This window comes from Zingiber officinale, chromosome 10A, assembly GCF_018446385.1.
Source record: "Zingiber officinale cultivar Zhangliang chromosome 10A, Zo_v1.1, whole genome shotgun sequence".
NCBI lineage: Eukaryota > Viridiplantae > Streptophyta > Magnoliopsida > Zingiberales > Zingiberaceae > Zingiber > Zingiber officinale.
In genome coordinates, this window is record NC_056004.1 from 362603 (window position 1) to 378531 (window position 15929).

The 15929-nt window shown below is 35.9% G+C and overlaps 1 protein-coding gene across 1 annotated transcript; it reads right to left on the reverse strand.

The window, feature by feature from the left end:
• Window positions 1-236: 236 nt before the first annotated feature.
• On the reverse strand, window positions 237-8437 carry LOC122027516 (long chain acyl-CoA synthetase 4-like). Its single transcript, XM_042586510.1, has 19 exons — window positions 8078-8437; window positions 7885-7948; window positions 7720-7809; window positions 6460-6516; window positions 6206-6254; window positions 5990-6066; window positions 5207-5246; window positions 5040-5134; window positions 3930-4097; window positions 3673-3783; window positions 3514-3601; window positions 2836-2902; window positions 2519-2594; window positions 2284-2401; window positions 1651-1896; window positions 1248-1387; window positions 722-904; window positions 522-641; window positions 237-439 (listed from the first exon to the last, which is right to left on the reverse strand). The coding sequence occupies exons 1-19, from the start codon at window positions 8218-8220 to the stop codon at window positions 404-406; spliced, it is 1968 nt and encodes a 655-aa protein (XP_042442444.1). The 5' UTR covers window positions 8221-8437; the 3' UTR covers window positions 237-403.
• Between the last annotated feature and the right edge of the window lie 7492 nt (window positions 8438-15929).

A 15929-nucleotide genomic window follows, 5' to 3' on the forward strand; every position in this document is an offset into this window, starting at 1 on the left:
AGAGCATCGTAAATAAAAAGGATAGTAACTATTTAATCGGATATGCATTTAGCCGATTATCTATATCGTCCCTCAAGGAGAGCAAGAGAATTAGTTATTTTATTGTTTCATATGTCAGAGAAGTATTAAGAACAGAAATGTAATGAACTCTGCTGAGAAGGGCCAAAAAACCAGAATCTGCGTAAAGGCCCCAGAACACGATTTGCATTATAATCCATGAGTAAAGGTAACGAAAGTAAAGGTAAATATGAGTGGATATACATTATAATCCATGAGTACATAAATCTAACAACAACTGCATCACTGTTATAAAATTATCAATTTCTATTGAACGAACAGGATTTTAATAATCTTCCTGAAGCACACGCTTATGAATAAAGTGGTATCTTGAACGTCAACTGCTTCATTTCAGGCTTTTGTATAAATCATCAATGACACTCTGAAAGGGAACAAACAAAGTTCATTAGCGCTCAAAATGAAACATATTTACTTTGTTCAAGGGCAAAGAATGAGGTTTGTACCTTATAATACTTTTGTAGTTGTGGCCTCTTCTTCTTGTATGTTGGGGTAAGCAGATCACGTTCGATATCAAACGGAACTGGATCGAGGTGAACAGCTTTGATAAACTCAAAGCCTTTCAACTGCCAGAACGTCAGTTGAGTTATCACATCTAGCATTTGACAATTAACAGGTAAATTACCCGAATTAAAAAAAAAATCACCTTCTTTTCTTTTCCAATCTTTGCTAGTTCACCCAAAATGTACTCTTTTGCCTTTTGATTTTGACAGAGTGAGGCAAAATCCCCACTGATACCATTTGTTTGAGCCCAATGTTCAAGAGCTTGCATATTGGGGTTAACTATAGCAACAAGGGTAGACTCAAAACTATTTCCGTATATCCATATCTGAAAGAATTTATCCAGGTTAGAATAGCATAATAAATCACCAAACAAAAATTCAGTGTTAACCGTATTTGTACACACTACTTGGAGTCAGCTACATGATTGTCATCTCCCCATTGAGCTTTAATCATATAAATGACAGTTTTATGCATTGAAATGCAGATATAGCTACTAGTTTTATTCATCAAATTTACAGTATCTATAACCTTTATGCGTGAAGTAATTGGTGGTGTTAATAAGCAAATTTAAAGCCCAAAGAATGTAAGCTTCAAGCAATGGTACATGTAGAAGACATACCAAATCAATAGACATAGTTCTTAATCAGTGATACATGTAGAAGACATACCGAATCAATATCAGGAACAAGGCCATAAATGTTCTCCAAATTTTCAACTGCAACATATTCTCCCTGTGAAAGTTTAAAAATGTTCTTCTTTCGGTCAATAATTTTCATACTTCCATTTGGCTGCCACTCACCAATGTCACCTGAAAGACAAAAGACATCTCCAAGAATTATACTTAACCAACATTAATGCATCAAGAATGCATTTCCAGAGACGTCAAAGTTCAGCAACGCAATCATGTTTTCTGTTGGTCTTGTAGTAGAAACTCAGGCAGAACAAGATAAATTTTTTTAACTAAAACGTATTCCATGTCAATTATGAATTAAAATGTATTCCATGACAAAAAATACCTCTTGTTTAAAGTAAGCTTCTAGATCAATTATAAATTATGAGGCTGAGAAAAACCTGTGTGAAACCATCCATCTACCATAACCTCTTCTGTGAGGTCTTCTCTTTTGTGGTAGCCAGCAAATAATGTATCTCCTCTGATGCATATTTCTCCACGCGGAACTTCTGAAAGAGCGTCATAATTCATCTCAGGAACAGACTCCAAACGCACATCAACATTTGGGACAGGTGGACCCACTGTCCCAAGCATTGAAAGGTCATTAGGCAATGATGCAAATGTCCCAGCGCACGTCTCAGTAAGACCTAGCATTTAAAAAAAATGATTCAGAAACTCAGTGAAAAATAAGGTAAAATAGCTAACATTACCACCAAAAACTTGTGAGCTCAGTACTGAACATTTTCCCGAGTGATACAAAAAATGGCACCAACGTTCTACAATTGCTCCCTATTTCTAAGAATGGTAAACTTGCACAGTTACAACACTCCTTGCAGCTTCAATTTCAAAATTCATCTAGTATACATTTTTCAGTAAAGATAAGAAAAGCTCAACAAGGGAGGACCATCTACTGCTATAACAGTAATGGCCTTCGCTTCAACACTGAACTTGAAGATGTAAATTTGTGCATCAATCACGAATTTGATTTTTATGGAAAAAAAAATTCAAACTTCAAACTGTAGCCAGTCTTATACCGTATCCTTGTAAAACATGAGCACATGTCACCACTCTTAGAAATTGTTCGACATGGGTGGCTAGAGGAGCTGCTCCAGATAAGATGAGTCGTACCTTTCCACCAAGCCCATCTTTTACCTGAAAAAGTTGAAAAGTCCATAACAGCCATAGAAGAAGTATTAGGAATAGGACTGCTCATTATATATAGAAAAAAATACAATTTGGGCAGCAAAAGATCCTTCTCTTTCAAATTACCTTGTTAAACACAAATCTATCACAAATTTTAGCTGCCTCTTCATGCTTACTTCCTCTTTCCATATTATGAAGTTTGCTGCAAATTTTTACTCCATGTAAATGTTAAAAAAAAAAACAACAGGACAAAGAGAGTATCATCACAATTGGATATACTAAATAAGATATTTACATAAGTAAACCAGTAAACCACAAAAACAGACACCTCAATGGGCAATTGTGCTCTCCAACAAGAAAAAAGGATGGATACAATAAAATAACTTCTAACGCACCTCAATAGAAAAATGCACAGTAATGGATATGATAGAAACATAACTTACTATTTATAAGAGAGGTTAAATAATGTTTGCTTCAGCATTCCTCCCGTAGAAATCTTGGTCTGCAGCCCTGTTAAGAAGTTAAGGACACATTAGAAACATTTACACTTTTAAGGTTCAGAATATGGTCATTGCTCCAAAAAAATACTTACAAGATGGTCAAATCACTTAAGTCCTATTGTGCAATTAAAGCATATAAACATTTAAAACAGTAGGCATTATGTCATCACAAATAGTGAGATTCTAACAAATAAAAATTAATACAATCCCCACCAAGCTCTCAAGTGTGAACCCACATCATCAACTGAAACATACTGAGATGGCAAGACTAGGAAGTTGGCTGAAAAACAGTTGGAACTACATTCCACACACCAAGTTACTGCAAGTTGCAGCACTGCATGTGAAACGCACTATCACAGTAAGGCATAAACAGTTCGAGGGGCTAGCTAGCATAGACAGAATGTCAATGTAATCAACAAAAATTGTACATTTCCAAGGGTCAAGTGCATGTATTCCAAACCAAATGTTTTAATGCGATAGAATAATTAGAGTGCATGAATAACATCTATAGAAGATATAAATGACTAGAAATAAACAACCATTAAGAAAATGACTAAATTTCAAAATATGTTCATAATTCATAGAATACAGTAGACTATTGACACACTCAACAAAAAATACCTGTAAAAATGCGTTCAAGCACACGAGGAACAGCGCAGAAGATTGTTGGCTTTAATTCCCCAAGGTCTTCAACCAACAATTTGACATCCTAAATATGAAAATTTATTATAATTAAAATCTAATTATCCAAGGTATAGAAGCTTGAACTGGAACACTTACCCCACGCCAAAATCCTATTGAAGCCCCTCGGTAAATGAACATCTCTTCAATCACCCGATCAAAGATATGTGCAAGTGGAAGATATGATATATAAATATCATCTTCAGTTAACTTAAGGTTTGAAAAACAAGAGTATTGGATTAATAATCGCAATAACAAGTAAGAAAACACAACAAAAAAAAACTGATTGACACAACCAAGGGAACAACCATAGCTATACATCATAGAGTTCAAAGGAGAAATATAAAGCTCTGCACCTGCTCATTAACACAAAGAAGAAATAGATCTACGCCAGATATAAGACTAATGATGCTCTTGTTGGAGATAAGCACACCCTTGGGATCACCAGTCGTACCACTGGTGTACATAATTGTACACACATCATCTTTCTTCTTAGTAGGAAGATCAAATTGTTTATCATGTCCCTATATGTAGAACACAAATAGAAAAAAAGCAAGTTACTACTATGCAGGATGAAGATACTAGTAAAAAATCATAGATATGATGGGAATATAACCTACATATATAGACTAGATTTTCTCAAAAAAGTGATTCTGCTTAAACTAAAAGAGACTATGTCACAATCACATAATGTAGAAATAAAGAATATTTTTCAAATTGAATGAAAACATAGAAAACATTTACATTGGTGCATAATCGCTTGTTTTATGACTAAGAACAGCCAATGATGTTTCATTGAATATATTAAATGCTAATAAAGAAGAAAATGAAGAAATATATGTCTATACACATGTAAAGAACAGAATTATATATCTAGAAGCACGAGAAAAAGAATATCTCATTATTTAAATTAGGGGTGTAAATGAGCCGAGCCGCTCGTTAGCCGCTCACAAGCGGCTCGGTCAAAACTTGACTCGAGCAGTTGACCGAGCTCGAGCCGGCTTGATTAGAAATCAAGCCGAACTGGAGCCCAATTATTACTGGCTCGATGGCTTGTCGAGCCAAACGAACCAGCAATAATATATATTTTTATAATATATAATATATTAATTTATTTATTAAAAAATAATTAAAAAATAAAAAAATGAGTTTGGGCTCAACTCTACATGCTCGAGCGAGCTCGAGCTCAAGTCGAGCCAATATAAATTGAGTTGAGCCGAGCTCGAGCCTATGCTGGTTCGAACTCGGCTCGGCTCGGCTCGGCTCATTTACAGCCCTAATTCAAATCCCTTTGGATCTTGATAAGATAGCTATAACATGGTGATGCCAAACCATTCAAATATTATAATTCAAAGGCAGATAATCAGGCAACATATGTTATAATGCATCGATAATGTAGAATTTATGAGCCAAATACAGTCCACAGGGTAGTTATGAACCTGAATAATGAATCAAAATTAACCTACCAAGAGTAAGAACTCGTCCCACTCAAATATTGCCAAACCAAACTTTTCAACCACTTCTCTTTGATCAGAGGTGACCTTACCAAAGCTGACAAGTGCTGTAAATAAACAATAACCAATTACCATAGCGCAAAGCTTAATCATGGAAGTAGTTAAATAAATTAACTTACTCTTCAAAAATTTAGATGAAACATGTAGAGTTTTCAACACCTGCAAAATTGATCACCAGGACTTTTGTTAGTAAGTTCAAGTGCATACGACATAGCAGTTTTCATGTTAATACAGCATACAATTTTCATGTCCAGGACTTATGTTAGTAAGTTCAAGTGCACACCGCATAGTAGTTTTCATGTTAATACAACATTCAGTTTTCGAGCTGTAGGCTATTGTCCTGGCCAAAAAAATAACTGCAAGTTGTTGAAGAAATTAAATGAGTGACTATGAGAATCACATTTCATGGAGAGAAGTGAATATAGAAACACAAAGAGTTGCATATGACAACTCCTTCAAATATTAATTTTACGACATTGAGATAGTTTGGCATGTAGGGGAGCCTTGGCACAATGGTAAAATTGTTGCCGTGTGACCTAAGGTCACGGGTTCGAATCTCGGAAGGGATCCCGCATTGGCGGAAGCTTTGTGCACCGGACTGTCCTTTTTAAGATAATTTGGCATGAAATGTAAACCAGCTACAATGCAACAATACAGTTTAAATATGATGAAAGATAGCCCTTGGAGAAAGCATTAGCAAGGTATGGGAACGTCAATTTCTACTTGAGATAATGATTCTCAGATTCATAAGTGAGAAAACTCATAAATGCTATCACGTCAAGAAAAAGAACTTCATTGATTATCATGAGAAGAAAAAGGACTTCATATGTTAACATGAAATTAGAATACCTCTGGTCATGAGAAGAAAAAGGACTTCATATGTTAACATGAAATTAGAATACCTCTGGAATCTTTTTCTCTTCTATGAAAGCAATCTGAACCTCGGCATGGCATAAAATGAACTCTACAGCACCAGCACCTTTGACGAATAAAAGATACAAGCATTATTACAAGCACAAATTCTACAAGCAGCTAATAAAATATGATTTTGTCGATTCATCAGATCCAAAACGCTGATGGTTTAAGAATCTTTAGCAAGATCTGTTGAGTCTACTTACCAAGTGTATCATACAAAGGAACACAGTAAATCCCATGAGCATTACAAGCCTGCGATGTTAAAAAGAATTTTCAACAAAAAACAAGCACAGTGGCACTTACAAAATTTTCTTTTACACAAATAAAATTATGATTGATTTTAAAATTTAGATTTTTTTCTAGATCAAGATGCAAACAAAAAGGTTCATTCAGTTGCATTTTGGAAGATAACTAAACTCATAACAACAGACTTGCTTAAATTGGGTAGCAAATTTACCTCCATACTAATAACCCACTCAGAGCAGTTAGCACCATAGATACCACAACGGCCACCCTGTTAAGAAAGCAATGAAAAGCTACAAAGTGAAGGCATCTTCAGTGATATATCAATATGATCACACAAAGGATTATAAGTATAAAACAAAAACCATTAATAACTTCTCAGGAAATGCAAATTTGTCTTGTGCAAACAAGACGAAATCTAGAACAGCCCATAAACTTTGTACTGTCATGAAGAAACCATCACACATCATGTGTCCATCATATTCCAGAGCACAAAAACATAATAGAAAGGTTGAAAAGCACAGCTTGTAACAATGTGTTCGATATTCTGGTTAAAAATTCAAGAAGTTATAAGTGAATTAGTCAGAGCATATGAATTGGTTTGTGGTAATCAAAAATTGTATATGGAAATCTGATAAAGAGGAAAGTTAGTACTTTGAGGGTCTCAAGTGGAATAGAATCGAGACAAAATGGTACCATTAGATATGCATTCTTCACCTTGAAAATAGTTTAGAAAGCTACTGTTGAAAGTTAAATGAACAGCGTTTTCCATGAGCAGTAAATTGGCAGATTACAAACAAGATCTCAGCTCAGAGTGGTTGGTAATTTTTTTAAGCAGCCATTTGCTAGATTTCCTTCAATTAACATGCCTTTTCATCTAAGATAAAAATGATGGACATATTGCAAAGGCAAGGAAAACCCAGCGGAGGGATAAGAAAGAAATTGTTCTTTGTGTAGTTTGCTTGATTGGATGTATATTGGAGGATACATAATTTTTTACACTAAGCAAGTTTCAATTAATTTGCTGCCTGAATTTGGAGCAGATGTATTACCGAGAATGGGTGGTTAAATTTATCCTTACACATTAACCTTTCCTCTTTATTCATCCAAGGAAATAATGGAAAGCCGATTCCTCTATTGTGTATCTCAGCCTTTTAATTCATCTTTTGAAACTGACCTAGAATGCAAAGGATACTACTTTCAAATCTACAATGAAATGGCATTGTATAAGACACGTTTACAACTAGTGTACATTGCCAGAAAAGTAACGGTAACATGAAACTGTGAGACGGCCAATCAAGAACCTAAAATGGTCTAACAGCGTGATGTATCACGGAAACAACAAATGTTTGGAATCCGAGTGTGATTTGAGAGGATCGATATGCAGCAGTTGCCACTGATTCCTACATTTCCAAACACCATTCACTATTCACTCTACGGGAACAAAGATTAACAATACTCTCCTAACTCTTACCTGCTCGATCCCGCAACTCCTGATGGAAGCCCCGACTTTAATCACAGTGTCATACACCTCCTTATAAGTCTTCCAAACATATTTACCTGCCTGCAAATGAATCAGAGGGAAAATGTTAAAATAGATCAAAAAAAGGTAAAATACTGGAAATAACAAGCGCCTAACCTTCCCATCCACGACCGTTCGATGCCCAAGCATGTTCCTCCCAGGAAATTTCTCAGCAGACAAGCTATTTAACGATTTAACGAATGAAAATACAAAAAAAAAAAATCTTCTTTTTCATTACTGTAAATAGAGGTAAAAAAAATCCTTTGGGGAAATAAAACAGTAAGGGAATCAGATATCAAGGATATCGCACCGGAAGATGTCCCAGCAGGAGTCTACGCCAGGGACGGGCGGAGGGAACCCGTCTTTAGCGAAGGCACTGCGGTAAACTGGTCCGACAGAAGGGCGGCCGTCGACGGCCTCTCGCCCCTTCTCCAACTCCAACAGGTGCTTCATCTCGCTGCCGCCGCCTATGGATCACCTCACTTTTTCGCCTTTTCCGATCTTTGCTCAGATAAATAAGGAAATTTGGAGGCGGAAAGAGTATTTATAGGCGGACCGACCAGTACCAATGGCAGGGATCTGCTTAGGATTGCAGGGGGGTTGCGTTTGTAGGCGATGCGAAGGGAGAGAGAGAGAAGGGATTCGTAGCCACCTTAAAATCTTGAAAAAAAAATTTCCTTTTTTTTCTTTCCTTTTAATGGCGTAGAGTAGGCCAGTCGTGTTCTTTGAACCAGTCGAAGCCACACTTTTACGAAACGAATGCTGTTGACTGTAGCAGTGCCCCCACGGAAACGCCAAGCTGTTGATTGAGGGAAGATGATCTTCATATCGGACGGCTATAATATGCCCTCGCGGAAGAAACTTGTACATCGGACGGCTGAAGATGACCCCAAAAGGCTGTGATCCTCGGTCAAGATGCTGACGGATGTGAAGATTTATTTATTTATTTAAGGGAATGCATCTGGAAAAGAAAATTAATAAATAAAAGTATTCTGAAATAGGAGATAAGTCATGACTCAATTACCAGAAAAAATATTTATACAATAAAAAAAACATAGTCACATGGAGATTAAATTAATCTAGAAGGGAGTCAAGCCATTAGATTAGTCCGTATTCTAAATTTATTGGATGAGAACCATCATAATGTCCTACTTTGTACGTATCGAATGTGTTTAGCCGTGTTTAAATCAACGTATTAAATGAATTTGGCAAGGCTCGAGCAGCATGAGCCTAAATAATTTAATTACTAATACAAATAGCAATGTTAAATTAATAATTTTTCTTAGTGATGAAGTATTCACCGACTGTGAAACCTGCATCTTAGATAATTTATAAAATTAGAAAATTGTTTGGATCTGTAATCAATCATTCAACATATATATGCACCTATTATATTTATTGTTCATCTCTGTCCTCCCATTAAGAACAAGATTTATCATTTATTTTTCGAATTAGTCATTTCAAAAGGTGTTTATATGATAATCTTGAAGAAATTTTTTGACATAATTAGATGGTGACGGTTGACAATCTCGAGGCAGGGACGGTGACAGTTGACAATGTCAAGGCAGTTGCGCATGATAAACAGCCAGATCTTTGGACCATCTATTTCTGAATCAAGGATTATTTATGGATCCTATCTATATAATAAATGGATTCATGAAATTCCATTTATGAATGAAATGATTCATCTTTTGGACTGTATTTTACAATCCAGAGGATCTAACTTCCTCATGGTCTAGTGGGCAAACCTCATGGTCTAGTGGGCAAACGTCTGGATCTCAACAGAGTTGAGGAAGTTGCATGGAGACTTAGGCTGCGTTTGGTAGGGCGTAATCTGCCTTGTAATGTAATCCTGATTATTTTGTTTGTTTCACTTTTAAACTTATAATGTAATGTAATCTAAATTACAAAATGTAGTGAAGTTTTGTAATCCAGATTACAAAGTAAATGTTATGTAATCCGATTACATTACGAGGTCACCGTCCCACCAAAATTTAAATACCGAATATACCCTTAGTCCACCGTCGGCCGGCGGCCGGCGACGGCGGCGGCCGGTAGCTGCCGCAAGCTCCGGCAGAAGTGAGGCGACCGTCAGTGAAGGTCGTAGGACATTGTTGTCATTTTGTAATAATACAAATTACATTCGTGATAAAAAATAATAGATAACAAACAAAAGAATGTAATCATCCTTGTAATCAAATATTACATACATTATATTTCCAAACGTAGTAATGTAATCAAGATTACATTACATTACATTACAAATTTGATTACATTACAAGCTAGATTACATTACACACAACCAAACGTAGCCTTAGAGTATCCAATGGGTCAATTACTCTCTATCAATAAATTTTAAGTTTAATTTTAGATAAGATAATTAAAAAATTTTATATCAGTTATTTTATTCATTCTTTAAATTTAGATTTGATAAATAATAATTTTCTAAATTAAAAATAAAATAATATTTATTTTTAATCTCTTTCCTTTTACTCATCCTTTTTAATTTTTCTCCTTTCACTCATTCCATAAATATAATAATAAAAAAAATAAAAAAGAGAAGAAAACAATAAAAAAATTAAGAATAATGAAAAATTTAATATAGTTGATGTAATATATAAAATTATTATCTAAATTTAATAAAATAAATTATTTATCTTAAATTTTAGATATATTGGTAGAAAATTTGATATGAATACTGATCTTTCCTTCATTGATAGGGATAAAAACGAAGGGCTGATTGGACCAGTTTTCCCAAAGTTGAGGCATCCTGACATTTTATAAAACTTAAGGGTGTTTGACAAATATGCAAAATCCATAGGTTAGAGATACGATCCTAAGTGGGTCCCTCTGCTCCAAATTATTTTCACAATGAAAGGAAATATAATAATAAATAAATAAAATGTGGTAAGACATAACTAGCAATTATTTAAATGCCTATCTATAAAGTCAAATGCGCCTTCTTCCACCTTTATTCGGACAAAAAAAATAAAGTAAATGTTCATTATTTAAAAAAAATGATATATATAGAGAAAAATTTTAAGAAAAACCTAAAGGATAGAAGTCAAATATTCATTGTCGTTTAATTAAAACAAATAATAAAAAAGTAATATTTATCTTGCACTTTCTCTAATTGACGTTTTACATGGCAGAGGAGGTCAAGTGCATTGGTTAAAGCTATGCAAGTATGCAACACGACATTAAATCCGATTATAACTGGAAAACCTATATAGATGCATAATTATTCCTTTCTTTTCTTTTGCTTTTCTTTTCTGAAACAATCGTCGTCTTAATTAGTCTTTAAACGCATACCTGTCTTTAATTTCTTTGTTATCAACGATCGAGGCTATGTTTTATGGTGGAGGGGTGGGCCTGTTACGGCCTGTGAGTTGTTGACCCAGCATAGTTCTCTTCTATAGAAATGTGGGGGAGAATTTTATTATTTTAAAATAAATGAGAAGCTAAAGTAAAAGTATTTAGAAATAGAAGTTAAAAATTAATATAAGATAAAGTGGGAGTATTTGATGAATAATTACTTCCAAATTTAATTTTTAATTAAATGATAATAATATCCTTAAATTATATAAGTTAATCTTTTTTTAATTATCTAAATATAATTTTGACATACTATTAATTTTAAATATGATATCAAAATTATTTTTTTATAATAAGAATATATATAATTAATAAAAAAAAAATTAAAAATGATAAAATTTATATAAATACACAAAAATATGTATAAAAAATTCTAAAAATATAAAATATTATTTAAAAACTAAATATCATATAAGTGTGATGACAATTATGTAAAATGATAAATTTATTAAGGTCTAAAGTGCAGTGACAATTATGTAAAATGATAAATTTATTAAGGACATAAATATCCATTTTTAATTTTAAATCATAAACAAAAAAAAAGCAAAATAAAAAAAAAGCATCAAATTCTTGCTTCCGGTTTTTAAGTAAAAGTTGTAGAAGCTGAAGCAGAAGTTGCTATTTACAAACACTTAAAAATGCTTCCATGTAACTAGAATCGAAAAAGCGCTTAGTAAAAACTCTATCAAACAGTTTGTTTAATTTCCTCATCAATAAATTGACGGACTTTCAGTAAATCCCACCACTATGACTAATTGACTATGTTAGTACTCTAATTGTTGTGTAAGTTATGAGATCTCAACGCCCTTCAAGATCTCCACCACGAAGAAATGAATAAAGAGATATTGGTATATGATATAGGAGATTAAGAGCGGATCCAGATATGATGTGGCAGTCAAAGTCAATGTGACATGATAGTCAAGGTCAATGAGAGGTGGCAGTTAGCATGTCACTCTCAATAGGACTTTGCTCTTTGCCCAGTATTAAAGCCTTCATAATGAGGACGACCGACCTAGAAGTCGGTCGGACTTAGGGAACCTAACACCTCATTTTTATATTAAGGCATCTATCATATATATCCAAACATTCTATAACTAACTGAGTTTAAGGGACATCTGACTTATCACAGATCAGCCAGTAATAAGTCTGGCTGGAATAAGAGGACCTAGTTTGCCACCCAGTACGAGCCTTTCAACATATGATCGGTCGACCCTATGGATCTTCTCACATGTCAATCCTCCTTCATATAGCCAGTTCGTAATAACTTCGATCAGATTTACACAGCTCAACGGACTCGTCTCTCATACATATAGGAAAGTGATTCTCCCTATAAACTTGGTCGGACTTCCAGATCTCAAGTTCTTGCTTTAAATGTCAATCTACTCTCATATAGACGATCGGCTTAAAGTACTAATCGAATCTCTAGGGACTCAGTTTCGCATTTCTTAAAGGCAAATATCTCAGTATATGGTCAGTCGGCCAAAGAATCGACCGGACTTAGGGAACTTAGCTTCATATTACTTCCAGAACGGATCTCCAGCACCACCCAATACATAACCGAGCAGCTTAAGGGAAGAACGGATATACAATCAGCTGGTTTAAAGACCCTATCGAGATACACTCAATAGACAACATGATCAAAGAATCACAACAACCTATCAGAATGACAACCGTTTGTCAGAGAATACTCCTCTATTATAATGTGAGCATTCACCACAAAAGACAAAAAAGATGCACATACTTAAAGAGATGACTTGAGAGAATAATAATCTCTTCTATTGAGATTGTATTTATAATAATTTACAATATAATTACAGCTCTGCTTTCTCATGATTACGGAAGTTATGAGAGGTGGTATATAAAGGGTGTCCCCTCTGTTAGCAAGATACGCATAAGCACGTCTTACGACAATTTTACTTACTTGCACACATTTTATGATTCTTCTCTCCTTTTGCCCACTTGGACATCATACTGACTTGAACGTCGAAGGGTCTTTGCCAGGGACCCCTTCCCTGATTTTTTTGGCACCCAACGTCTTCTCTGCTCTCTTAAGTGTGTACAAAGAAGATAAAGGTACTCAAAGTTCTTTTCCTGTTCTAGTTTGTCATTTTCTCTGCCCGACAAAGTCTTCTTCCAGTCAACCACATCGCCACCTACCCAGCACGTCATCTCTCCAGTTTTCAGACAAGATCAAATTTGGCAACGTTTGTAGGAATCGTCGCCTGAATCTAAAGCGTAGAGATGGAAGAAGCTGGACAATTTACTACCATCACTTTATCTCAAGAAGATTTGATGTGTTGATCACAACCTGGGCTCAAAAGATGATGCAACGGCAATAAACAGCCACCGTTAGCACGTTGCCCCACGATTTGGCTGCCTCCAAGACGAGTCCTCATACTAAAAGGACTCGAGTAGAAGGTCAGGCTTCCTCCACTAGCAACGAGGTTTGTGCAACTATCCATCCCACCAATCGACTTACCACCTGTCCCACCATCCTCGATAGCACACCACCCAACACTCTTGCGCACTCCGCTCGGGAAATGGGTCCAGAGGAAAGACCCCAAGTATCGTCTATTGGGGATGCACATAAGGGGAAAGCCCCAAGAGTCAATGACTCTCCCAAATGGACAAGTATGTCGTTCTCCTAGAAGATATTGGGAGACAGGTTATCAAAACACTATCAATCCTTAACAATAGGGGATATAGAGGGTTAATTGACCCAGAAGATCACATTCTCAAGTTTGAGAACGCCGACCTCTTTCACCAATACACGGACAGTGTAAAGTGTCAAATGTTCCTCACTACACTCTTCGGCTTGGCACAGAAATGGATCAAGCGACTACAAGTCGAATTCATCTGTTGTTTTAAAGATTTCTACAAGGTTTTTTTTTTCATTATTTTGCCAGCAACTGTCATCACCATAAAAACCCCATGAGCCTTTTTTCACTCAAATAGGGGTCTAAAGAGAAGCTCAGAGTCTACATCAAAAAGTTTAATCATGTGACCATGGATATCCCCTCGGCCACCCCGGAAATCTTGATGAGTGCCTTTTCTCAAGACTCACAGATAATAATTTATTTTGCTCCTCATCAGGAGGCCCTCCAGAGATTTTGGCCATCTACTTGGTCGAGTGGTGTTAGCCATTTTCATGTCACGTGGCACATCAAATTAATTAAAATTGAAACTCATTAAAATTAATACAAGCGTTGTAGCAATGAGTCCCAAGTCGTATTTTTCTTTCCAAGGGTAACTAATAAATGTGTGAGTACTCTAGAATTGATTCACATAGCAAATTGAATTCTTCTTCAATTGAAACTAAAATCAAATAAGGTTTACTCTTCTCTACATATCACTCTCTTCTTTACTTGATCACCTTTCTTCCAACCAAATGAACATCACTTAAGTGAGGATTTTTATGCATCATTGAATCAAATGGTTCAATTCCTATCTTCACAATCCACAATCTCATAACAAGGTACACAATCAAATCTCAAGTTAAGTTTTCTACAATTAAGCTCATTCACAGAAATAGATAAACTCATAAACTCCTTAAACAGAGGTAACAATCAAAACTAAAGTTGATCCATCTTCATTTAAGCAAGATCACAAGTTCAAGAACCAAAATCAGAGCTAAGAATTACTAACTACATTACAAGAGCCTACAACTATCAGCATTAGTAGCAGAATAAACCTAACAGCACTAAGGTCAATATCAATATCAGTATCAGGTCAATAATCTGGGTTTGAAAGCAAGAATTCGGAATCAAAAACATAAAATCTCAACAGAAATTGAAATTGCAAAGGTAAGTATCAGATCTGAAGTTCTGAGCAAAGTTTGAACACAATTCAAAGACAAGATAAAGAAAAACAAAACCTAAACATTCCACAAACCAAATCGGAACAAATCTTCTCCACTTTGCCGAAACAAAGGTGCTCTCGGAAACCTCCCCTCAAACACCCAACAAGCAATCTCCAAGCGCTCTACTATCACCAGATAACGTTCATAGCTATTGGAAACCTCCCCTCAAGCTCGCATCTGACTGGTATCACCATCAACCGAAGAAAACAGAGCTTGACTCTGTGAATGCGCAAATCAGATCGATCGGCCAAATCTATCCAATGTAGCTGCGGAATGGGATGCGGAAAAGGTACAAAAAAACTCCAAGAAACCTCCCTCGAAGCTCTGGTGGATGCGGAGATCACTGATCGGAAACCTCCCCGATCGGTAATGTGGCGGTGGACAGAATCAAGGCGCGGCTGAGAAACCTCCCTCGGCTGCTCTTTGATCGCCGGAAGTTGAACGCCGAAGCATGATAATCGTCGTCGGAGAAGAAGCTAAGCTCACGGATCTGGAATCGGAGAATGGGAGTCTCGGCGTCGCGCGACGAAGATGATGGCACTGTAGCAAAATATCGCGAACCGAGCTCAGGGAAGCACTGTAGCTTCTCAAACGTTTTAAACCTCTCCTCATCTGATCGGACGGTCCAGATTGACTTGGGCTCGATCAACGGTTGGATCATCTCGGATTTGAATCAAAACTTCCGGATCTTCATCAATGGACTGGATCTGCTCCTCCTTAGGTCGGATGGACCAGATGCTTGACGGATGGCTCAGATCTGCTTGATTATATATGAACGGTCCAAATAGCTCCAAGGTGTAATCGCCTCATTAAGCCCTTGATTTGAGCCCAAATGCAGCCTGATCTGATCGGGTCCATGACCCTTTTAATGCTTACAAAATAAGAACCAAATATTAGCACCAAATACCATGAAAATTAGCTAATTTGC